At 38.1% G+C, this 25,375-nt stretch overlaps 1 protein-coding gene across 2 annotated transcripts in view; it reads left to right on the top strand.

Annotated features, from left to right (window-relative positions):
* Positions 1–552: 552 nt before the first annotated feature.
* ctnnal1 (catenin (cadherin-associated protein), alpha-like 1) overlaps positions 553–25,375 on the top strand; it is a 64,436-nt gene continuing 39,613 nt past the window's right edge. For both annotated transcript variants that reach the window (XM_084131282.1, XM_084131281.1), the window contains exon 1: positions 553–913. In XM_084131282.1, coding sequence (XP_083987408.1) covers positions 818–913 — 96 coding nt within the window. In that variant the 5' untranslated portion in view covers positions 553–817. The remainder of the gene's footprint in view (positions 914–25,375) is intronic.

Here is a 25,375-nt window from a genome sequence, read left to right as displayed (position 1 = left end):
TAGGCTTTATAATACACTGTTTAATTTTTTTTCATATATTTTTTTTAATTATATTTTATAATAATAAAATATGAATTAAAAGTTATTAAAATATAACTATGAGGTTGTAAGATTAAGGTACAGTCATTATTATTTGTGGTTAATTCATTAGTTACTTTTAAGGAGCTAAACATTGTTTAAGATTTGTTAATTGTAGGCTAATCATTTAAATAATTTTGTCATTTTAATATTATTTGAGTTAAAGGCTTACTGGTGGGGCTGACTGTTATGTAAGACACAGGTTGGGAAACACTGTACTAAAAATCGTTTTGTCCACTTTTGAGTAGCCTACACTTTATGATTAAAGTGAACTGAGATATTGACTAAAAGCTGCATGAATAACTAAAACAATAAGATGAAATGTGAAGCGAAGGTAAAAGTGAAAAAGGCAAAAACAATAATGAACAGAAAGTAAAATGCATAGATAAAGACACTGTCCCTCTATTGTGCTGCCTGCGCACAGTCTCCTTGTGATCGCGCGCGCACACACACACCCGCGCGCGGTCTCTCTCTGGGTCTGTGTCGCTCTCGGAGACTCGCACTCGCCAGCGGTTGCCTGCAGCAGTCAGTCAGTCAGTCAGTCAGTCAGTCCTGTGCTTGTAGTTTGCTATATTGCATGTACCCTACATGAGCAGTCCGACACTCAGAAGCGAGTGCGCGTGGATTACAGTGCAGAGCACACGCTGCTTTTAAACTAAACCAAACAAACGCTTGCGGCATTGAGAGACTCCAAAACTCAGTGTTGTCGTGAGCACTCGTGGGGGTCGGATCGGCGGGAATGGCTTCGTCTCCGTGCGGCGGTGGGAACTTTGATTGCGGGCTGGAAATCCAAACTCGTTCGGTGGAACAAACACTCATCCCGCTCGTATCTCAGGTGAGTCCGGGTCAAAGAAACTTCTCGGCGGGGTTATTAATCATCAAAACCCACACCAACCACTTAAATAAACCAATGTGGGATTTGGGGGAAAAAAAGGAGGCTACTTTTCCGTTTTATGTACTAAAGGTTAACCAGAACACTGTCTGAAACCTCAACTACAACACTTCACCATGGTAAAGAGTTTTCGTCAGAATGCCATGTTTGCTACAGTTAAAGTAAAATAAACTAATATGGGTGCCGTTTAAAGTTTAAACAGTGTACTTCAGTATATTTATGTCATTTAAGCTTCTGTTATTTTAATGAATGTATTTTTTAGATGGCAATGATGGCAAATTAAGATGCTTCAGTTTAATTGGCGATCATTGTAGTAATTATGGTATTTTTCCGTGAACTGTGGTTGCCATGTTAAGTTAGTGTCAGGGAAGTTTGTTCTGTATTTGCCAAGGTCATATTCTGATGAATGAATAAGAGTGAAACTTTGTTTCAGGTTATTTGAGAGGATGGTGTGCAAGCTTCTCCTATTAGTGAAGAACAATTATGAAAAACTGTTTGACCTAATCCAACATTTATTTAGTACAATAAAATACATTTTTACTGACATCAGTGCAGGCTATGACATTTTCTGTCATAATACAAGAAAGGTTGTATATGCTTTCATTTATATTTTAATTTATTTCTTCAAGTCTTGTGTGTCCCCGAACAATGCACAGACTGAAAGCCAGTTTGGAACAGCATATGAGTGAAGCAAAGATTACCCATCACCAGCTTATATCACTCCACTCCAGGTACCCTCCGTGCTTTACATTTCCTTGCTTTCCGGGGTGCCTTTCCCAAAAGCATTGTTAGCCAACATTGCCAGTTCTGTTATTAGCAACATAGTTCAACGATTCTGTGTGAACATTCGCAAAAAGCTTTGCAAAGTCGTTTGGTTGGAACTTCAGCCATTAACAACAGTTATGGTTTAAAGAACAGAAGTGCATCATATTTACTAGTATGGTTTTGGGAATAGTTGTCTAACTAGGTAATTCCTCCAATGATGCATCATATTATGGTAGTTAAGCAGCGAGTTACGCAGTTGTACAAGAAACGGCTACACACTTTCATGGCAATTTGTAACTATTCTTTTTTAAATTAGTGGCTAGTTTGTATGAATTAGTTTGTACAGTATCATTCATACATTTTCGTACAATCTGCTCATGCCCCACATACGCTTATGTTTAGATGCTTATGTCTTAAGGTGGAGAAGAAAAGAGAAGAGCCCTTGTTGCATGTGATCACGGTTGGTGTCCACCTGAGTCACACAGTCGCTTTTTCAATGGCGTACGACTCGCATTGATGGGAATATCCGATCTGTCCGCTTGCATGGGACAGCAACCCCATATTATGGTAGTTAAGCAGCGAGTTACGCAGTTGTACAAGAAACGGCTACACACTTTCATGGCAATTTGTAACTATTCTTTTTTAAATTAGTGGCTAGTTTGTATGAATTAGTTTGTACAGTATCATTCATACATTTTCGTACAATCTGCTCATGCCCCACATACGCTTATGTTTAGATGCTTATGTCTTAAGGTGGAGAAGAAAAGAGAAGAGCCCTTGTTGCATGTGATCACGGTTGGTGTCCACCTGAGTCACACAGTCGCTTTTTCAATGGCGTACGACTCGCATTGATGGGAATATCCGATCTGTCCGCTTGCATGGCAGACGCAAATGCACGTATATGGTTCATATCAGATTTATTTCCACATATGATTGAGGCCTGAAACAGATCTGAGAATATTAGAATCCATGTGCCTTTTTTTCTTGCTTACAAGGTAAATTCGGCCTCAGTCTCTCTTTCAAACAGTCCTTTGGCTTTTGAAAAATGCCAGTATCGGTATGATAAAAGCAGTGAAACATCCCAGTTCTGTAGTCTGATTTTAACTTGTAATCTATTATAGTACAGCATTGCTATAATCTTACTAGGTTAGCTGATTTCCATTCGTCATTAAATAACAGGATTCACCTAGGTAATGGTGACACAACTACACGTGTGCTGTTCTGAAGAACAGTGTTTTGGTTTTAAAGCATGTGAGACATTTGTTTTCATGTGATTTTCACACACATATAACAGCTATACACTCAAAACCCTCCCCAGGCACTTGGTTAGAGACAAGCCTTTAGATTTGACATGATTAGAATTACTATTGCTCAAGTTAATGCTATTTCACAACCATACAGAGGGCGAGGGTGGATGGTTGGATGGATGGGTGCTTCATTCTAATTGAAGTTGCTTTTGTATTGTGATGGGAATTGCTTAAACGTCTGCAATAAATTGCTAAATGTTGTTTAAAGTTCACTAGTTAGCAGGGATCACTAGGATGGCTGATGGTAATAAGGCTGAAAGGTCAGTGTTAGAAGACATGCTAATCGGCCATTCAGTGGACATTTGGGTAATAGGACCATTTTCAGAGCTTTAAAGATTCTGGACAATAGATGGTCAAAGTGGCCTTAGTCACAACCCTTCCCCCAACCTCAGTTTTGTCAAACATGATTGTGCTCTCTCTATAAACATTCACGAGTTCACACGTACATGAAATCAGATGTAGAAATTTATGCGTATTTGGTGTGCTGTCCGGGAGAGGGCTCCGAGCTTGGAATTTGGCCCGAAAGAAAACCAGCCAAGAGTGAGGTGATGGGGTGGTGGAGGGATGCTGTGAAACTGTCATGGGACAGAGGTGAGGGAAGACTATATTTATGCCGGCTTCCTCTTGTGCTGATTGGTTGATTACCTGAACGTTCTCCTCCCGAATTTTGTTACATAAAACTTCATATAATGATGATGGGCAATTCCACACAAAACTGTCACATCCATAACGCCAACTAAATACCATGGCATTGTGTTGGTGTTATGGATGTGACAGTTTTGCGCGGAATTGCCCTGATACAAATGTAAAATGTTGTCTTGCCTGCAACTGACAAGTTTTCTAGACCGTATGCACAAGTCTGGTTGTTGCAGTGTGATAAGCACAGTTGGAGACCACTTTGAAATTGTTTCCAAAAAAGAGATGGTTCTTTGATTTGTTCCATGGGGATTGGAGCTGAATCAAAAAGTACTCGATAGCCAACATTCATTGTGTTGCGTGATGTTTGAATGTGAAAGTGCCATTATCATCTCAGGTTGGAATATTGTGTGAAGGACAGGAAGGTTGAGTGCAGAGGTCAGGTGTGTGCCCTCTCTGGGGGGTGAGCATGATAATGGGAGGAAATAAAAGCTCTATGTTGACGAGAAAGCGTTTTCAGAGCTTATTTAGTGACTCACACACACACGCAGGCACTGATCTCCCCAGTTATCCTCTCTGATATCAGTCTTGCATTCACATCTGTGTAATTACTGCTGTTATCCTGCCAGGCCAAGATCAGTCTTAATGTGTTTTTGCCCGTTGGCCCACTCATGCAACATATGAGACCTTGTTGACAATAGCTTTCTCTGTTTTTCTTAAACTACTAAAAAAATGTGATGTAGTAATGAAGAAAAAAAGCATGATTACAAGAATACATTTTTGTAAACCATACAAAGTAGTTTGTCATAATCATTTATTATTAATCTTTATTGACTTATTAATAAATTAATTATAATTCCTTAGAATTGTTTGCGCACCAAAATAATAACATCATTCAGAAACATGCAGAAAAATTGTGGTGCGACACTCCAAAAATGTAATATGAAATAATAATGTAATAAATACTTTTTAAAATATTTAAAAGTTTTTAACCTTCTATTTAGGCCCACACTTGAAACTTTTTGAACACACTAATTTATAGGCTGAAACTGCAATTAAGTCAGCTAAAAACACTCATAATAACAGTCATAATAATTTATTGTGTTTCAATTTAACTATGGTCTTGAATTTTGAGCCTAAGCCAGGACAGGATTTATGAAATTACTAAGTCTTTGATCTGATCAGAATGCTTTTAAACTTATGTGACAAGAAGGCTTGTTATTGCATATTTGTGCTAGCCGTGTCCTTATTCTGAAGGACAAAGTGTAGTTTTCCAGAAAAGATTTCAGCGATAATTGGCTAAAAATACTTTCTCTGCTTTAGTTTATTAGTTTGAGCCCTCGTGCTTTTGTAAGCTCTGTGCCATCTGCACTTTTGTGAACCTCTGAAAGGTGGTGAAAGTAAGAGATTTTTTTTTGTGTGTGTTCAGTTAAGTACACAATTGGGCCAAAGTTACATTCCATATGCAAAGCCTCCGCTACCCCTCTCATGTACTAGAAAATACATTTTGTCAGGGATACAAAGCTGTACTGTAAAAACACATTATATATGCCCTGTATGGAGACATCATCAAAACTGAGACACTGAGTTACATGTAATCACAAGAGAACTTCTGTTGGATGAAATTACATCACGGGGAGCATTGTTAGGATAATGTACCAACTAGGAGCAGAAAGGGTAAACCAGTACCTCCTGTAGAGACGGTGACAAGAAAGATGAATGTGTGCTCAGTGTAAACTGCCAAGGATTACATGGCCAAATACCCTTCAGTGCCTGAACAAAGCAAACTTCATGTTCAGTATGCATAAACTTATGTGTGTGTGAAGGCATGTTCTCTGTGTTTACTTGACTGCATGTAGTCCTTTGTGCCCCATGTGTTTGTTTAACTAGTGGAGGTGTAAAAAAAGGAAGCCAGAACTGATAAGAGCCGTATTGTGAACTACAACCTCCATCCAGAAACTTTTGTAGCTGTAATTGATCTAACATACCGTTCATACCATGGCAAATATAAGTGACAGTGAATATTTAACTTTAGTTTCTAAGTGGTATAGGGCTGCATGATTGAGGTAAAACATTTTGCAAAAAGTGTTTGTTAATGATTTAAATCCATGGTTCTCTTACAGGGGACGAGGCCCACTAGGGAGCCTTAGCAATTAGGTGGGACACAGGGTAATCAATAAAACTTATGGATGGTCGATTAAGTAAGGTCATCATTAGAGTGCATAGACACACGAGGAAAAATGAAGCGAGCGCGCTGTAGTTAAGTATTACGCCATCTGCTTTCTAATCGCTCTTGCGGTACTTTGATTTCATACAGCGCCACTTCTATTAGAACACACCTAAATGTCTTCAAGCCATGCAATGGATTAGGTAGGCTAGCCATTTATTTAGAAACATAATTAACCAAGGGTCCAAAAAAATCCTCTCAACATGTGATTTTACTGAACGTAAGAACTAGCCTACTTACTGTAAATGCCACTGTAAAATTACATAGAATAAACAACAAGTCATAAGATCCTGGTGGATGAGTTATGATCTTCCAGCGCTGTTCCAGCTGTGCGCTCCTATTCTAAGGCGCATGGTAAATCGAGACTTGAGCGATCAAACCAATCCAAGTGCGACAGCTGTAAAACAGTGTCCGATTGGTGTCTACACGTCCCTACCCACCACACCCGAGATCCAGTTTCCATTGGTTCAACTTTCATATGACGTTGGAAAACACTGCGTCATGATCGCGACGCGATCGGATTCCTGAGATCCAGTTTCCATTGGTTCAACTTTCATATGATGTTGGAAAACACTGCGTCATAATCGCGACTCGATCGGATCCCGGAAGTCCTATAGCTTTAGCCAAGCAGCATGTCATTGTCATGCCTTGTCTTTTTCATACAAATACTTGGTATAGTTTGGTCTCTAACTGAAAAAAATATGCTTGTTGTATTCTGTTTGTTGAGACTTTTCAATGATATATGACATGTCTATCTGTTATGTATGATGATTTTACATGACAAAAACGAGGTTTGTTGTAAACCTGAATGACACTATGAAGAATGTTTTTTTTGTTGTTTTTTTTTCATATAATGAAAGATATTGGACCCTGTTGACTCATTGTATGGACATTCTGTATCTGAAGTGTCCAAATACACTTTGGCACTGCCCCAAAAAATTCTCAAGCCTTAAAAAGTAAGATAATCCACTAGTTTAAGTTTAGAGTATGTCTGTTCTTAAATCGGAAGGGTTTCCGGTTGATCACTCTTTGTTGAGAGACGATGATTCTGTTATTTTCATGGTCATTCTGGGTTTCATCTGGTTTTCACAGCATTTGGTAATTCCTTGCATAACCTTACCGAGGCGGCTCTCAGAAGTTGCCCGTCTGATTAGGGGTGCGACATACCCCTCAGTTTGAGTTTCTGCATCAGTGACAGCTTGGCTCCGCTCCAGGCTGTATTTACGTTACAGGCTACGGGACCTGTCATTGAGCAGGAAAAGATCTTAATCACCGCAAGAGTTTGATGGAATTCTTCCTCCCTGAGCTCACGCTAGTTTCAGGGAAAAATCTGGGAAAGAGGTGGGCTACCTCGGCCCCCCACTGTCTCGCTGTCACCACTGATCTTAGGGCTCACGGGTTATACTCACGGACAAAGAAGCTGCCAGTACGAAGAACGGGTCATCTACGTTTTTTGTTTCCTGTTGTTTTTCTATTCTAGCTGGGTTTTTGAATTGCCATGCTAATGTATTGCTCTTTAGTCTTTAAATGACATAAGCACATGGAGATAATAAATCTCTGTTTGTGAGGTTGGGCATTCACTGTCTTTCAGCATACATTGGCACAGGGACAGTGCTGGCTCAAGTTGCTGTGCATATGGAATGTGAGGGGCTTGTGACAAATACCCACTTACCTTAACAGTAATTACAAAAGGCTCATTATTCTACTGTACTGTACAATGGCTTGTATATTTTCTCCCTGGACAACAGCAAAACTAGAACAAGTACTCTCCCTAGACAACAACAAAATCGACATAAGAAATGGTATTTTGCAGCAGTGTTGTATAATGATTTTGTAACAAAACACTGTAGTTTCTTGTCTCACAGCTGAATGAACAGAGCTGAGTCCCCAGAAGTGGCCTGTCTCACTTTGGACAGAGGTTTTAATGACCTTAAGAATTTCACATGATCATTTTAGGATATATCTAAGGTTTCAGCCTGGAGGAGCCCAAATGCAATGAGACCTCTTCTTTTCCAGTCACCCAACACCTGACCTGTGACATCCATCACCTGTCTAGGATTGGAAACCTTAAGGGGGAAACCATAATGTCAAGGTCATATTTAATTCCCCCAATCCACGCACCCCCCCAAAAATAATAATATTGTCATATTTGTCATAAATGTGACAATTAAGCACATTGCCCCCTCCTACCTTTCTTAATTTGTGAGTGATCTGCAGATGGCTTTCTACAGTTAGTCTAGACCTCCTTGCTCTGCTCTCAAACCAGCATTCCTCTTACCTGTTGAGCTCTTTGTTCCTTCAGAAGGCTTATGATCTCAGCTAAGCTTAAATCACCTGATGCCAACACGATGTGCTAGAGTCTTTTGTGAAAGCATTTACCTTTCCACTGTCTGCTGGGGAACTGAAGTTACAGACAGGCTTTGTGAAAACAGCCATCATTTAAATACATAGGCAAAAGCCTGAAAAGACACCAGTGAAAAGTAAGCCTGCTCAGTGGACCATACTGCTAGATCTCACTATTCATTATTTCATTATGTTGAATGTTCATTATTTCATCAAAACCATTTTGGAGCGTGCAGACAGTCATTAGATCAGATCTATCTTAAGTAGCTTTTAGAAAACCGTATTAGAGCGACACCCTTAATCATGGCCTGTCATGGGTATGTTAACTTTAAAGTGGTTAAAAGCACAGATACGTCACCTGGTCAATGGGAAATATACGGTGAGTGTCTTTGAAATTAAATACTGCATTGTAAATGCATGTTGACTGTCGCCAGAGCTCACAATTAAAAGTTCAGTTTTTGTGCACGGCTAACATAAAAGGCAGTGCAGAAACCAAACGAGAGGAAGCAAATCTTTTGGCATGATGTTGAGGAGAGTGCTTATCCTTTTGATTCTCTCAGATGGTGTATCCCTCAATACTCCCTCCATTAGGAAGATCTAAATGCAGCTCCTTGTGGTAATTACTTCCATCAATCACGTCACTGTTGAGCTGAAGGGATTTGTGCTGCTGCACATCCTTACTGTTGTTGGACAGATAAATCCTGATAATACTATGTTAATGATGCTACAACTAGCCATCACAGCTTTCTTCTGATTACACTCTGGCTGATCTTCCTGAATGTTACTTACACTTTGTAGTACCTAAGAAGAAGGGCTAATATACATGGAGAACGCTGTCCGTTCATTTATATTCATTTCAATGGCAGTTGCTTGTCAGGTGCATGCATCCTGGGAAATATATGACCTGGGTGTTGCTATTTGGCTGCTTAGGCACACAGTTCTGGATACATTTGTTTTGTTTTTGAGCCAATCACCTGAGCTGTGCCTTGGATGCTGGTCCGCTATTTCCCCAACAGGGCTTGAGTAGCTTGCAATTCATCTTCGTTTTGATGGTAAACAAAGTGGTTAAACCAGCCTGGAGCAGCATTGACATTCATGGTCTTTTCAGCTAATGGTCAACGGATTTTCAATGGAAAAATTGCTGTAGTTATAACATCTACCAGCAGGGGTTGAATGTGCAGGCAAAAAAAGTCCATTGTTTATTGTCAATAATAGTGTGCGATGTATGAAACAACTCACAAACTAAGCAGCTTTCTGTTTGTCAACTTGGCGAATCCATGTGACCATGTGCGAGGGGAAATCTTTTGCCCTAACAACGTTAAATACTGAACAGCGTTAAATATGTCCGCACCTTAACAGCCAAAGTTAAACAATAAAGTCTAAAATTAGTTGATAAATAAGAGTGAATTGGTGAATTGGAAGAAGTCATTTCATAGATGGAGCCAGCTGTTATATTTTTGTTTTCTTTGGAATAACGTGCCCTAATCAATTGTTCAAAGTAAGACCAGGGAATGTATGTTTTAAAAAAAAGTACATGGTGCATTTTGTTTATGTTGATTTAAAGTTGCCGAGATGTTGGTGGTTGGGAATCTTTTCCCATCTCTTGTGCTTCATTGAGGGGATTGCCAAGGTTTTTCCTGTGAGCAGACTGACTCCAAGATGACCTGGTTATGGTCACTGGATACACATATTTATTGAGATCTTGTTGGTCCAGGAGGCTAGTTTTATACCTTTATGGCACTCAGGGTGACAGAAACTACAACTGGTGACAGGTGGGCCTCACATTAATGTGACTGGGGGCAAGGTTTTTTTTTTTTTTACACTCAAAAGACACATAATGATGCAGGTCATTTACTCTTCAATTAAAAAAAAGAAAGAAAATTTTGTCATTTTTTATTCACCCTAATATCATTCCAAATTGTTATGCTGTTATACAGTATTTTACGTGAAGAATTTAAGAAATCCTTGAAAGTGTTATTAACAAGCTGTACAGCTCAGTCATTTGGATCAAGTCAAATATTGTGCATTCTGTTAAATGCTCTATTTGTGTTTATTGCAACACTTGGTTGTTCAAGCCTCTCATATGTTGAATGTCCCTATTTCAGACCGCTCTCTCTGTGTGTGTGTGTGTGTGGGTAAGGTACATTTCACTGTGCAAACACTGGTGTGGTCACTACATTCCTCAATGAGGCTTATGTTTCATCACTCTCACTGGATGAACGAGAATGTTTATGTGTGGCCAATGGGTGTCTCACTTAGTGTTGGAAAGGGGAGAAACAGGACCATAGGTCAGCCTCTCCATGGCTAGATCAGGATACAGACTTTGGTTATGCGTAATGAGGGATATATTGACACTGGAGGGCTACATGGACTCCCTGTGGTCTACCCACGACTAATACTGTTTTCTGAGGTTAGTTTGGTTTCTCAATGAAGGAGCTTTAGTTTTTAGTTTTTTGCCTCAGTGTCAATTTAAAACTCAGTTGCTCCTTTTTGGATGCCTGTTTCCACCTCAGAGTCAGAATAGTAATAAAAAGATAGGCTAATTGTGATTTTATTTTTCATTATAGTTACTTTAGGTGACTTTATACATCAAGATTTGACTTAATATCTCTTTATTTTTTTATAACTGCGATTTGCATATTTCACAATTTAAAATCTTGCTGTTGTACCATTGTTTCTCATTATTATGAACTTGTATCTCATAAGCCCTATTCATACGGGATTAACTTTACAAGGGTAGATGGAGTAATGTAATTTAACCACAGGACATCTGTAATATTAATGGCAAATTCGCACGGGATAAGATATCTCAGTAAAACTAGCAGAAGTGGGAGGGGTAACTCGTGTCGTCATGTGCGTATTACGTTGCTTCCTGATATCACGTGCGCAAACACATATAACCTATATTTATATATATAAAACAGTTATGTCCAGTCCAACGATGTATAAATTAACTTCAGATTGGATTGTATTGGTAAAAGGCACTTACCTAGTGCTAAAAGATGTTTTGTGCCTCTAACAAGTGCTTTCGATCTTCTTTCTGATCTGAATGGTGTGTGGAAAACACTTAAGTTTTGCCACAGACTTGTCCCAGAGTCTAGAACGCAACTGAATGCTTTTTAAAGCGTCTCCATACTTGAAAAAACGCGCAAAACTACTTTTAAACAGGAAATGACGAAATATTTACGTACATATTTACAGCGGGTCTATTCGCACGGGATTAGTAGTACCTGAGGTCATTTTTCCAGACCTTTTTACTGAAGGTAAAAGTCGCTGTAATCTTTGCTGACATTATCCGTAATCATTACTGAGATGGCACATTCGGACGGGACTAAAATCACAGAGAAGCTCTGGCAATTATTACTTTACCCCACCTCTCCATGTTAAACTAGTCCCGTCCAAATAGGGCTATAGATGCAATTTTATACCTGACATATGACATATCATACAATGTGACTTCATATCTCAAAACTGCAACTTTATTTTTCATAATTGTTCCTTTATATCTTTGTTTTACAATGTGGCTTTACCTCTTATTTTAGATTTCTCTTATTTACCCATTTTATTTTTCATTCGGAGTTGGAAACTGGTTTCCATAGATCCTTCAGTAGAATTTAATTTGTTTGTTTACATGAATTTAAAGTCAACATGACATAAAAATTTACCTTATTTCCTTCTTTAATAATATTTCTGCTCTCCATTCTGGGATTGAACATCTACTTTTCACAATCCAATCAATTCCAGATAGTTAAAATCAAGTCATGTTCACTTTAAAGCCTAGATCTTCTTCAACCAAAATGTAATGAACTGGTGTGACGTCATTTCAGACAAAATCAGGCCAAAACAAAGTTCATTTGAGGTTCGCGTCGGGAGTTCGAAACAGCTTGTCAAAGTGAACTTTCTGGAAATTACATGGGGCCTTAAGAAGACTATTTTGACTTTGTCTCATGTATAGTTTCAGAACTGACGTGCAATGATTAATCAAATCATATTACCAGCTGTCTCATTCAGCAGTGACATCATATCAATATCACATTTCCAGTTCAGGCCTATCAATTGATTTCCTAAGAGATTAGCAGATTAAAAACATTGGACTGAAATGAAAATCTGATTGATTAATACGGGCTTTTCAAGACACTTCCTTTCTGTCATCAGGCACAAGAGCTGCCTTCTTGATGGACACCTCATTCACCAGGATGACCTTTTTTCTAAGTAGACTTCTGCTGTCTTTTTCCAAAGGCGTGATGAAAACGAGGTGATAATTGCAATTCGGTGTTGTCTTAATTTAAGACTCAGGGTGATAATGAATTAGACAGAAAGAGGTCTGTATTGACTTTCACTCTTAGCAGGCAATCCTCAAAGATTCAGCTAACCTTAGGATGTAGTTGAAGTTGGGTGATAGTGATTTGCCAAAAAGAACTTGTTCCTGGTCTAACACCTTGCTCCTGCATGAACATTCCTGTTAATCAGATCAGATTTCAGAGTTTGGTTTAGTGCTAGGTTTCATATTTAAAACTATATTTGTTTGACACAAACACATTGTTCAAGGACTAACTAACATGTTGATCCAAGAACACATACAGCTTGGCAAATGAATATCACCCTGTCTAATCTCATATGAAGTTACAGCACATTCATCCTTGAAATTATTCCTGCTTATTATGAAAGTATATTTTGTTGGGATTCCTTTAAAGCTTTCCTCTATTTATTGATGTACCTCTGAGACCACACACTGCAAAGAGATCAGCTTTCCTTTTTTCTATTATGGCTCTGGAGTCATTTTTAAAATTCAGGCCACATTATAACCAGACATACATCTTAGGTAACAGTATGCCGGGGAGAAGGTGGAATCTATATCCAGGACACACCCTCTCACATAATAAAAAAACAAACCCATAACCCTCAACAATTCAAAGACACAGTGTATTTCATTCCACAGATCTACTTAGACATATACAGATGTATAATATGTATGAAATATGTACACTTTTACACAGTGTTTATAGCAGCAATAAAGCAAATTCAAAGAGAATAAAGGGCTCATTGTTTGTGGAAAAGCTGTAAGACCACAATAATTGCATTTTGTAAGGTTAAAGGTACTTCTTTGATGTTAGCTGTTCTTTTTTATCATACATTTGCAATAAACCCTCATCCTTCCCTTTGTAGTGGGACCATGTATCAGATGGCAATTATATCACATGAATATGATTGTTATCATATACCATGGTATTTATGTGGTGGTACTAGACTGACAAAGGATACCATAATAGACGGTGTCAGGAAAATGAAGTAAACACAAACCCTGTACACGCTCTGTGCGGTATTGGTTTTTAGGATTGGAGCATTTTAACGAGTTAGAATACACGAGCGCTGTACTGGGGCCCATATTTTTCCATTTTTTGTTTACTTCATGTTAATGTACACCACATTAATTTAAGCCATACTGTCTGTGTTTACATTAATACTTTGGCAAGACTGTCATTTTCATTTTGACTTGTTACTGAAGTACTGGTACTTTGGACATCTCTTTGTTGTTAATGATTGGGCTAATTAAGATGGCCATGTTTTAAAGGTATTCTCAGTCTGTTTTTCTGCTTGTGACACTCATATATACATCTCCAAGTACCATTGTACACAGTTAAAGTGCTGTTCATTCATTTTATACACCGTTCTGACTTGTGGGCACAAGTTAAGCTTTTTTCAATAATTAATCGCTGGTATTAAAGATGAATGTGATGCTAGCTATATGCGTATCCACTTATCAGGAACTGAGTAGCTCTGCAGCTGGGCAGCTCTGTGCATTTCATACAAATGTCTCGATGGCAATGGCTGACTGCAATCTCAAAAATAAGAACAGAATCCTTGAAAAAGCCCTCAGGACTTTGTACAGCTACTGCAAATTTGTCTCAACTAAAGTTTTAGCTACATAAACTCAGTACACTTTAGTGTGTCTGCAGTACCTTAAGCAGATCAGTTGTTTAAGGATCTCCCCTTCCCTTCAAATAAGAGGGTGAATAAGAGTGTATTTCTCTCCTCACGGCTCATCAGTCCGGGCAGATGATGGGGAATGACAGCCGAAGAGAATGGGCGAAGCACAAGTCCTTAAGGTCCCCTCCGCACTGCTAATACACTTTAAACAGAAATAGCCTGTACTCTTCCCACTCTCTGCAGTGAGTCACCAGCGAACACTCCAGCGTGACATTGTGTTATCTCTCCTGAGGAGATTGTTCCCAACATACACTAAAGTTGAAAGAAATTCACTTTTGTTCAGCAATTAAATTGGTCTAAAGTGACCGTAAATACATTAATAATGTTACGAAAGATTATATTTTAAATAATACTGTTATTGCTATTATATGAACTTTCCATTCATCAAAAAAAAAAAAAAAAAAAAAAGTATCATGGTTTCCACAAAAATATTAAATGATGATAATGGTAAGATTTTTTTTTTTTTTAGCACCAGATCAGCATATTAGAATGATTTCTATCATGTGACACTGAAGAGTGGCATAATGGCACAATGTAACTGTTTTTCAATGTATTTTATCAAATAAATGCTGCCTTGGTGAGCATTTTTTGGTAAAAATCTTATTGACCCCAAACTTTTAAATAGCAGTGTAGTTCGGCAAAGCCAAAGTTGACTCTTGTCATCTATGTGCTGTTGGGAACTTCTCTGGGGTTCATTGTGAAATTCTCAAGCTAATAGTTTATTTGTCATTTAGCTTATGCTTTTATCCAAATCAATTTATGCTACACTTATTGCAAGAACATTCTGTGAGGTATAGTGTCTTACCCCATTAAGCATTGTAATTTTAAGTTGTCTTCTCAGCCTGGAGGCTTGACAAGATGGAATATAGCTGGCTGCAAATTAAACAGATAAGAAAACTTAATATTTTAAGGAAACTTTGTCTTGGTAAGTAGTTTGTCTGATTGTATCTTGTCTGTTTAAGCATTTGTGATGAGGTTAGTGAAGACGGAAACAGTGTGTAACAAAATATTAAATGGGGAAAAAGTGTCAGGGAGAATTTGGTACAGAACTGGAGGCTAATCTTTTAAAACACTAATTTAATAATAAATTACTTATTATACATCTCTTTTGTATACCTTACATTATTCACTTGTAGCATTTAAAATGTTTGATTTTAGTTTTTAGTGTGTTGTTTTCATTTATTTAGTATAGAATTTCAATCTCAGGCAGAACCAATCAGAGGTTGTATCCCCTGTGTCTCGTAATTTCTAATTTATCCCTTGATTAGAAATCTCTGTTGGTGGGCCATCAGTGCTGAGCCTTAATATGGAACCTGTTTTTTTCTGCTTGTGTTTCTCTTGTCTTGACTGACAACTCTGCATCTTTGAATTGCTGGCATGAAGCTCATTCCAAGGGTAGAGTAACATTCATAATTTACATTCTCAGACCCTCTGACTTTTCTTTCAAACCTGAAAAAGACATCTTGTAACAAGAACCTCAGCATATCACAAAATAACAGCTCTTCAAAAAATATTAAATGAAAAGTTGAAAACCCAAAATGAAAATGTTCATAATTTCTCACCCTTATGTAGTTCAAAACCTGTACAACCTTTTTTCCCCAACTTTTTTCTTCAACACAAAAATAAATGTTTGAGAATGAACTGACCACTCTTTTAAATAAAATGAAAATTCCAAGCTCTAAATGACCATGCGCCACCAAATAAGCACCATAAAAGTGGTAAACATATTTAGATTTTTCCAAAGCCATGTGAGAGCTTTATATAATATATATTGACCAGATGTTGTATGGACTAATTTTATGATACTTTAATGTTACTTTTGCATCCTTTTTGAAGCTTTAATGTGTCCATCCTCATTCATTTCAATGAAAGTCAAACTGCTTTTAAAACAACATGAGGGTGAGTTATTGATGACAACTTTAATATTTGGACAAAAAAATCTGTTAAAAGCCTATATTTTGAAAGCTCACTAGAGCATCCATGTGTTCATCATAATGCAGAATGCTGCCTATGAACATATGTTTTCATATTGTATCAGCTTAGCAGATCTGAATGTGTGGCTTCATGAACACGAAGATTACAGCTCAACTCAAAATGCTGCATGGCTGGTGTGCGATGAAATGGAAATTTATATTCATTTTCACTCTCTATTGGGACACCTGATACATGAACTCTGAGGACTCGACTGTCATCTTTGTCAAAGCTGGAGGCGAGAATGGTTTTCATGTGTACTGTACGTGACCTCTCACTTTCTACCAAGCCATTAGAGGGTGAGAAGGAGATTTCTCAAGAGGATCACACCAAGGAAAGATTTGATTTTGGAATATGTGGAAAGACGTGATCCGCTGGTCAATAATGGTGAGACATCTAATCTTCAATGAGATTTTTAATTTGTTTTTGAGAGTTTTAGCTCATTGTTTTGTGATTTTTATAGGGTGTTCTGGTAGTTTTAGGCCCTGTTTACACCTGGTATTAAGATGCATTTTGGTCGATCGGATCACATTGGACGACATTAAATACAGGTGTAAACGGGGTCTAAAACATTTTGAGCTTTTGACCACTTCCAGAGGTTGTTGAAAACGCATTAGACCGGATTGCTTTCGTAGTGTATACGCTCATGTGGTCGAATGCGTTCGAAAAGCCACAAAACACCACCTACTCTCTGCCTGACTTAATGCATAAACATTATGTGAAAGGACGCTAGCCAGATGGGATTAAAGCTTTATCGGCTGAAAACGCAAGTTTGATTTGAAGACGAAAAACACACCGAGCACAATGTTCTCTTACCGTTCCTGATTTCTAACACACACTCACCGCGTTCGGCAGGGTCTTGCGGCTTCAGAGCAGAAACTAAAGCTGATGTTCTCTCTGTTTTTCCGTCGTCTCTGTGCACGTTCATATGTCAATTACGTGAGATTATTTCATCCATTAGATCGAAAGATCTAAAAAAGCTTATACATTTACCCACCCATAGACCCTCCCCTCGAAGAAATCAGGACTGAAGTGGTTGAAGGTGTACAAATGAAGGGGTACGTGTCTCCCTCATCTACTTGTGATCCGATTGTCCAAAACACATCTTAATACCAGGTGTAAACAGGGCCTTAGTGTGTTGCTAGGTATTCTGGGTCGTTGCTAGACAGTTGCTTACTAACTTAATCAAAACAATCCAGCCCCAAATTATATTCTTGTCACTTGAATATAAAGGCGTCTTTAAACAGCCGAGTTAAGGCTTCTCTGTGCCTGCTTAAAATTCAGTGTTAAAGACGCAATGTCGTATAAAAGCCAGATTAAATTATGCCAGGTCTGACCCACCTCAGCCCTTAATATCAAAGTATACAGTTGTAATTGCAGTTGTCTCCTCTTAGCAGCAGTAAAGAGTATGTGTAAAGACACCTAAATGCCACTTTAAAAGCACTTCTGAGCAACCTCCTTTGCAGTGTAAATTTTGAAAAAAAATGTAGTGTCTACTAGGCAAAAACAGCATTACAAAATGAAACCCAGAAATTATTTTTTACATTTGGATGTTAAAGAATGAACTTGAGGATTGAACTACAGACCCAGCCCTTTAGATAAGTGTGGAGTGTTTGACCAGTCCTCCAAACCAAGAGTGCACCTCAGGATGCTTGTTCTGTGCTCTAGTCTCCGCCTTAATGTACCTCACCTTTGCCCTCTATTTAATGGTGTACTCTTACAGTAATGGCAAGGTCAGAGTAGCGGTGTGCTTTTGGTATTTGTGAGAGAAGTTTCAGTGAGTGGTCACGTTGCCAGCCCCCCCCCCTCGCGTCGGTAATCACACTTGCGTCAGAGCTGCAGAATGAAAGGGCTTTATTGTGCTCTGCTGAATCCTCTGAATGAGCGTGGAGCAGTGAGGAGGACCTGCACTGCAAAAAGATCTGGAAGCTTTTTATCAGTCTGCCCTGGGACAAATGAATTTCAGATGACTATATATTTGAACTAGTTGACCCATTAGAATGTGTTCACCTTTGTTTTAAAAGACAACATGAAATCTCAATGTCTTATTAATGTCCTTGGTCTTATTGTGCATGATTCATTAGTACACGTTTTTGATGAAACATGGTAAACATTGACCGAACAGGAAGACTTATACAGGATCTGATTGGTTTGTGAAGAGTGGTCTTTATATTAAATATAATATGATCCTCTGCGAGAGACCCCCTTTATAAAATGGAAAGGCAGCAAGATATATTCATATATAAATATGTGTATATGTTATATAAAGTATGTTATACAGTGAGGAAAATAAGTATTTGAACACCCTGCTATTTTGCAAGTGCTCCCACTTAGAAATCATGGAGGGGTCTGAAATTGTCATCGTAGGTGCATGTCCGCTGTGAGAGACAATCTAAAAAAAAAAAAATCCAGAAATCACAATGTATGATTTTTTAACTATTTATTTGTATGATACAGCTGCAAATAAGTATTTGAACACCTGAGAAAATCAATGTTAATATTTGGTACAGTAGCCTTTGTTTGCAATTACAGAGGTCAAACGTTTCCTGTAGTTTTTTACCAGGTTTGCACACACTGCAGGAGGGATTTTGGCCCACTCCTCCACACAGATCTTCTCTAGATCAGTCAGGTTTCTGGGCTGTCACTGAGAAACACGGAGTTTGAGCTCCCTCCAAAGATTCTCTATTGGGTTTAGGTCTGGAGACTGGCTAGGCCACGCCAGAACCTTGATATGCTTCTTACAGAGCCACTCCTTGGTTATCCTGGCTGTGTGCTTCGGGTCATTGTCATGTTGGAAGACCCAGCCTCGACCCATCTTCAATGCTCTAACTGAGGGAAGGAGGTTGTTCCCCGAAATCTCGCAATACATGGCCCCGGTCATCCTCTCCTTAATACAGTGCAGTCGCCCTGTCCCATGTGCAGAAAAACACCCCCAAAGCATGATGCTACCACCCCCATGCTTCACAGTAGGGATGGTGTTCTTGGGATGGTACTCATCATTCTTCTTCCTCCAAACACGTTTAGTGGAATTATGACCAAAAAGTTCTATTTTGGTCTCATCTGACCACATGACTTTCTCCCATGACTCCTCTGGATCATCCAAATGGTCATTGGCAAACTTAAGACGGGCCTTGACGTGCTGGTTTAAGCAGGGGAACCTTCCGTGCCATGCATGATTTCAAACCATGACGTCTTAGTGTATTACCAACAGTAACCTTGGAAATGGTGGTCCCAGCTCTTTTCAGGTCATTGACCAGCTCCTCCCATGTAGTTCTGGGCTGATTTCTCACCTTTCTTAGGATCATTGAGACCCCACGAGGTGAGATCTTGCATGGAGCCCCAGTCCGAGGGAGACTGACAGTCATGTTTAGCTTCTTCCATTTTCTAATGATTGCTCCAACAGTGGACCTTTTTTCACCAAGCTGCTTGGCAATTTCCCGTAGCCCTTTCCAGCCTTGTGGAGGTGTACAATTTTGTCTCTAGTGTCTTTGGACATCTCTTTGGTCTTGGCCATGTTAGTAGTTGGATTCTTACTGATTGTATGGGGTGGACAGGTGTCTTTATGCAGCTAACGACCTCAAACAGGTGCATCTAATTTAGGATAATAAATGGAGTGCAGGTGGACATTTTAAAGGCAGACTAACAGGTCTTTGAGGGTCAGAATTCTAGCTGATAGACAGGTGTTCAAATACTTATTTGCAGCTGTATCATACAAATAAATAGTTAAAAAATCATATATTGTGATTTCTGGATTTTTTTTTTTAGATTATGTCTCTCACAGTGGACATGCACCTACGATGACAATTTCAGACCCCTCCATGATTTCCAAGTGGGAGAACTTGCAAAATAGCAGGGTGTTCAAATACTTATTTTCCTCACTGTATGTATATCTTTTTTCTTAAGAATAGGGTGCATCATTATGTATCGTTCACAATGAGACCGGGGGCCTATACCATGAAGCCGGTTTAGGTGGCTAGCCAGGTAAGTTTAAGATTAGTTTGCGCCAACCCTAGGTTTTAGGTACTATGAAAGTAGCTTGTCGCCATGGTATCTTGCGCTGCACGACTAACCTACTCCAGGGCAGGTTATGTTCTGGATTCGAGATCTCCGACTAATTTTGACCAATCAGCTGTGAGCAAACACGATAGTCACTCCATCTGTTTCTACTCCAAATTAAAGGTCACTACACAGCAAATGATTTTTAAAGACAAAATCATCTGGCTTTTAGTAATGCTTATTTAGAATAATAATTTTGTATGATTTAGATATTATGTAAGAAGTTTACCCTTAATCAATCACAAATATACAATTTTAGTTTATCAATTGTTATTATGCACAGTTTAAATAAATAAATATATAAAGTACCTTTATATCTCAATACCTTTATCAACTGTATAAACTAACTTCACAACTTTTACTTGCACTGAAGACTTTTTCTTTTAGTTGTCCTCTTTCATAGCAAGAAGAAAATGGCGGTCTGTGTAAATTTGTTAAAATTCGTAATATTTTTTAATATTCTTAATATTCTGCAGAAGAGAGAAGTGAATCGCGCTGCTTCTCTCGTGAAAAATGAATCGCAGTTTCACTCTTTCTCAGCACGTGATTGGCTGTTCGCTACTGATGTCACACCTAAACTCCTAAATTCAGGATCAAAGCCTGAGTTGACAGAGAAAGTTGATGATCAGCATCAAGGTACCAACAAAGCCTGGTTGGATTGGTTTTGTCAACTCAAAACTAATCCTTAAACCCTGAGTTTGTTCAGCTACCTTCATGGTACAGGCCCCAGGAACGTGTTGAGAAGTAAATATGTAATATGTAAATATAAAAGTAAATAATTTTTTAACATTGTTCTACTAATATCAGACTAATCAGTCCAGTCTATCCAGTCATATTCCAGTAAATTTCATCAAGTCCTGCCCTGTATAATTCCATATGTTATAGAATATTGTGTCACTTTGAAATGTGTTGTGATTGCTGTCTTCAAGGATTTTGGCTGCTAATAAAAAAAAGTGTCTGGTCCCAAAAGGAACTTAGGTAGTGTGGAGATTACAGTTTAGTGTACTATAAGTCACTTTGGATGATGGCAAGTATTGGTACTGTCTGCTCACTACTATATTTTAGGTGACATTTTAAGTTGTGCCAATCTAAAACCGCACATTTATTTATTTTTTATTTTTTTGGAAAAGGCATTTTCCATCACGATCAACAGTACAAAAATACAGAATTGGTGTTTAAAACCGCACATCTTGTTTTAACAGATAGTGTTAATGCAGAGCAAGTGTGACTAAAATGGAGTTAAACACTGGCCGTATAAAGAGTGATTAAATGGCTGAGCAGTTTGACATCCATGCTGTTGTGCAGCCAGTGATTCTTGGCAGGGCACAAAGCTCACCAATCACTGGGTATTATTAGCCTCAGCATTCCAACAGCACTATGTACTTCGTCTTCCCATTGCCCCAACCCCCCCCCCCACCCCCCATCCAGCCATTCATCTCACTGCTAAGGCACATCTGCATTAAATCACAGTGAAAAGCAGCTCTGAATGTCTGCTGTATTGAGTTCCCAGGTACGAGAGACCACGCTTTCCTGCCATCCCTAGTCTGCAAACATAGATAAAAGACAACTTTCCCCAATGTGCTGACTTTTCATATAATACACACCTCTGTGATAGAAAGTTGGAACTGTATTATGAGTTAGCCTGACTGTATTAATCTCAGAATCGCACCGCATGACCTGAAGGTATAAAAGAAAACTGATTAATTTCTGCTCAATGGCTCTTGAGTTCATAGATCTGCTGTATCTGCACATACATTTTCACGGTCTTGATGTCCATTTAAACATGATAATCAAATTTCCAAAGCCTGGGGAATTGTGGTACCACCTAATCTAATAATAAGAATACCACACTCATAAAACCGATCATCCGTGTTAAAGGGATAAAACACCAGGAATGCACACAAAACAAATGTGGTGGTCTGCAGTGTTCATGTTGAGCCTGAAGATATCCTTTGATACAGTATGCTTGTTCTTTCATGCCAAGGTAGAAAATCCACCCTTTTCTCATTAGCTTTTGTTTATATAGCAAGTTCAATGGCTGCGATGTACAGTTTTTGAGGACTCGGAGCATGTGCTCTGGCTTCACGTTTGGCGCTCTGCCTGCCACATTGTAATGTAATGAGTGTACGGGAATAGATCAATGAGTCTTTGTACAGTGATGACCCGTGGTACCTTATCACAAGCCCTTCTGGTTTGATTTAGTACAGTCTGTGCTGTAATCAACATGAAGTGAGTCTGTATGGGAGCAGTGAAAGAATTTCTTAGTTGAGCCTGTGTTGTATGGGGGATCCCTGAGGTCCTTTTTGCAATTATAGGTGGAGGAAGCTTCATTGACTTTCTGGACAGATTGATGGTAATGTGATTGTAACAGAAAAATATCTTTTAATTTTCAAAGTAATTAGCCTACAGCTTCACAATTTTAAAATGCTTTATTCAATGAGCATGCACAGTGTTCAGTGAATAACTTTTGACTATTGATTAAGGGCATATTTTAGGTATGTAGGTGTTAGGACTGCATGATTAATCAATAAAACACAAATCGTGATATGGCTTAGTGTGATTATGAAATCACAAAGGCTGCAATTTAATTAAATAAATGTATATGCGCTGCGTGTTTCAAAGTGATGTGTGGCACTGTGTTCGCAAGCAGCTAATGCTCCAGTGTTTTTTTTTTTTTTTTTAAATGCTCATTTATTCTTATTTTACAGCGATATTACGACTGTTGAATATCTTTATTTAATAATAATAATAATAATAATAATAACACTAATTTATTGTTATTTTATCTTATTGATTTATAATCGGAAAAGTTTAGGACAAAATGTATGTATAGGCAGCCCTATAAACAAGCAAACCTTGATTTTTTTTTATTTTATTTTTTTTTTTATCGCAGGCATATGAATTAAAATAAATAAATAATGATGTGCACAGATAAATCATTTATAATAAGCGCTGCAACTTTTTGTAAAAAATAAGAATAATCAATTATGATTTCATGGCAACTTTAGGCAAACCAGATCCAGAGGGAAAGAGTTTTTTTCTTTTCTCTTACTTTGTACTTTTCCACACGCTGACTTTGGCTCGGCTGGAGTGCCAATGTTCCAGCCTCCTCTCCAGACCTGGCACTTGCTACCTATTCTACTATCTCGTCTTAATTATCTGTCTCTGTCTTATTGGATTCCAACCAGAGAACCTAATGTACTTTCATCTAGCCAATAGCAAATGCTAATTTTATCATGACCTCACCTTTTCCATTGTGTAAAACTTTGCTTCAGGTAGTCCCACATAAAGCTCAAGAATATTGAGGTCTGGATAAATTTCCAAAAGCATAATTATATATTAGTGCTGATATTTGCACAATAATTGTTTGGTTGGTGAAAATGAAAACCTGAATAAATAATCAAACTAAAAGATTTAATGGTGTAGATTTGAATTTAACTCTAGAAGTTTAAATCAGCCTGTACTTATGATTGATTTTTTTAACTTTGGTTCTGTCAGCAATTAATAGACCATCATTAAAATTCATCAAAAATGATGGATGATAATGAATTCATCAGTGTCAGACGAATGTTTAATTACTGTTTGTTTAAACAGCTATGCCCCATTGCATAATTGAGTGAGCTGTCACCATGTGTTTTTGATACAAATCTGTTTTTATAACTGATGAGAGATCACATGTATACTTTCAGAGCATGGCAAGATCTGTTATATTATTTATATAAATCAGGTTTCTTTTTTTAACCACTTTTATCTTCCATCTTCTTCAACCCATTGATAGAGAGTGTGATAGAGCTTTCTCCACAGGTGCGACTCTTGAAATTAAAAGGATCTCTTTCATCTTTTACTCTGATAGACTTTAATGAAATGGAATGCAACTCGTTTTTCAGAGTAAATGTTTTTTGGCAGCAGAACTATGTAATTTGTGACAAAGTGCAATAACATTGTGTAATGTCATGCCATTGCGATATCCCATTTCAGTCTTTTATTTAAATGATATTCATAACACTTAAATAAGGGTAGAGCTTCTTCTTACAAGGGCAACCATTCATGTTTTAGCGTAGTTAGACTGGACACAAACAGGCATGCAAGACTGAACCAGTTAATTTTTTAAAAAAAAACACTGTTATTAAACTTTAAATGGACTAAGTTCAATGTATTTGTTTTGTAGTATATTTCAAAAAGTAATTTAATATAAAGCTTGTTGAACCCACAATCCATCTGCCATTGTTTGGCATATACCTACAAATTATGTTTTGCAGTGAATTATCAAGGCTGTTTTTCATTCAGGGTTTAGTCATCTCGCTGCACTCATCAAGGTTTAGGCTTTTTATAGTAACTAAATCTTGTTTTGCTGGAGATGTCTTTCCAGAGTGATTTGTTTTATGAGGGTGATAAGATGCATATGAAATATCAGCAAACATCCAACAGAAAATGGAATTGTCTCTGTAAAGAAATGAAATGTGATAGATGTATAGGGTGCTTGAGAACAGCTGTCATATGCACCTGATGTCAACATACATAAAATCTGATTGTCCTTCACGTCTCCTTTTATAACGGTGCAGCTTTTTTGACTCACAAGTAATATTTTATGAAAACAGGCTTTGCAGTGCCAACATCTAGAAAGTGGCATTGCTGATGACTGATGTAATGGGGCTCAAAGTCTCAAAATGAGTCCAAAAATAAGATACAGAATTTCTGAAACCTGAAACTAACCTGAACATTTTGGGGCATTTTAAGCCTTTAGTTGAGAAGAGACAGGAAGCGACAGGAGGGGGAACAGGATAAGGGAAGGACCTCAAGCCATGGATTTAACTCAGGGCACCCGAACACTGCTGTGTGATATGTCAGAACACTGCCCACAAGGCTAAGGTTCTGAGATAAACTACGTTTTAGGAATTTGAAATGTTTAAATAAAATAAGAAATATTTAAGATTGTCAGAGCCGATAGCCTGGGCAACCTGAGTTTGAGTCCCGGCTCGTGGACCCTTCCTGATTCTGTCCCACTCTCTTCATCTTCTCTTCCTGACATTTCTCTGTACTTTCCTATCTCAATAAAGGCAAAAACACCATAAATAAATCTTTAAAAAAAGAGGGTTTCGAGGTCACTAATCT

The sequence above is a fragment of the Abramis brama genome (assembly GCF_963993115.1).
Source record: "Abramis brama genome assembly, chromosome: 12".
Classification (NCBI taxonomy): Eukaryota; Metazoa; Chordata; class Actinopteri; order Cypriniformes; family Leuciscidae; genus Abramis; species Abramis brama.
Note: the sequence above shows the minus strand (reverse complement) of the source record. Positions and strands in the feature narration are given on the sequence as shown.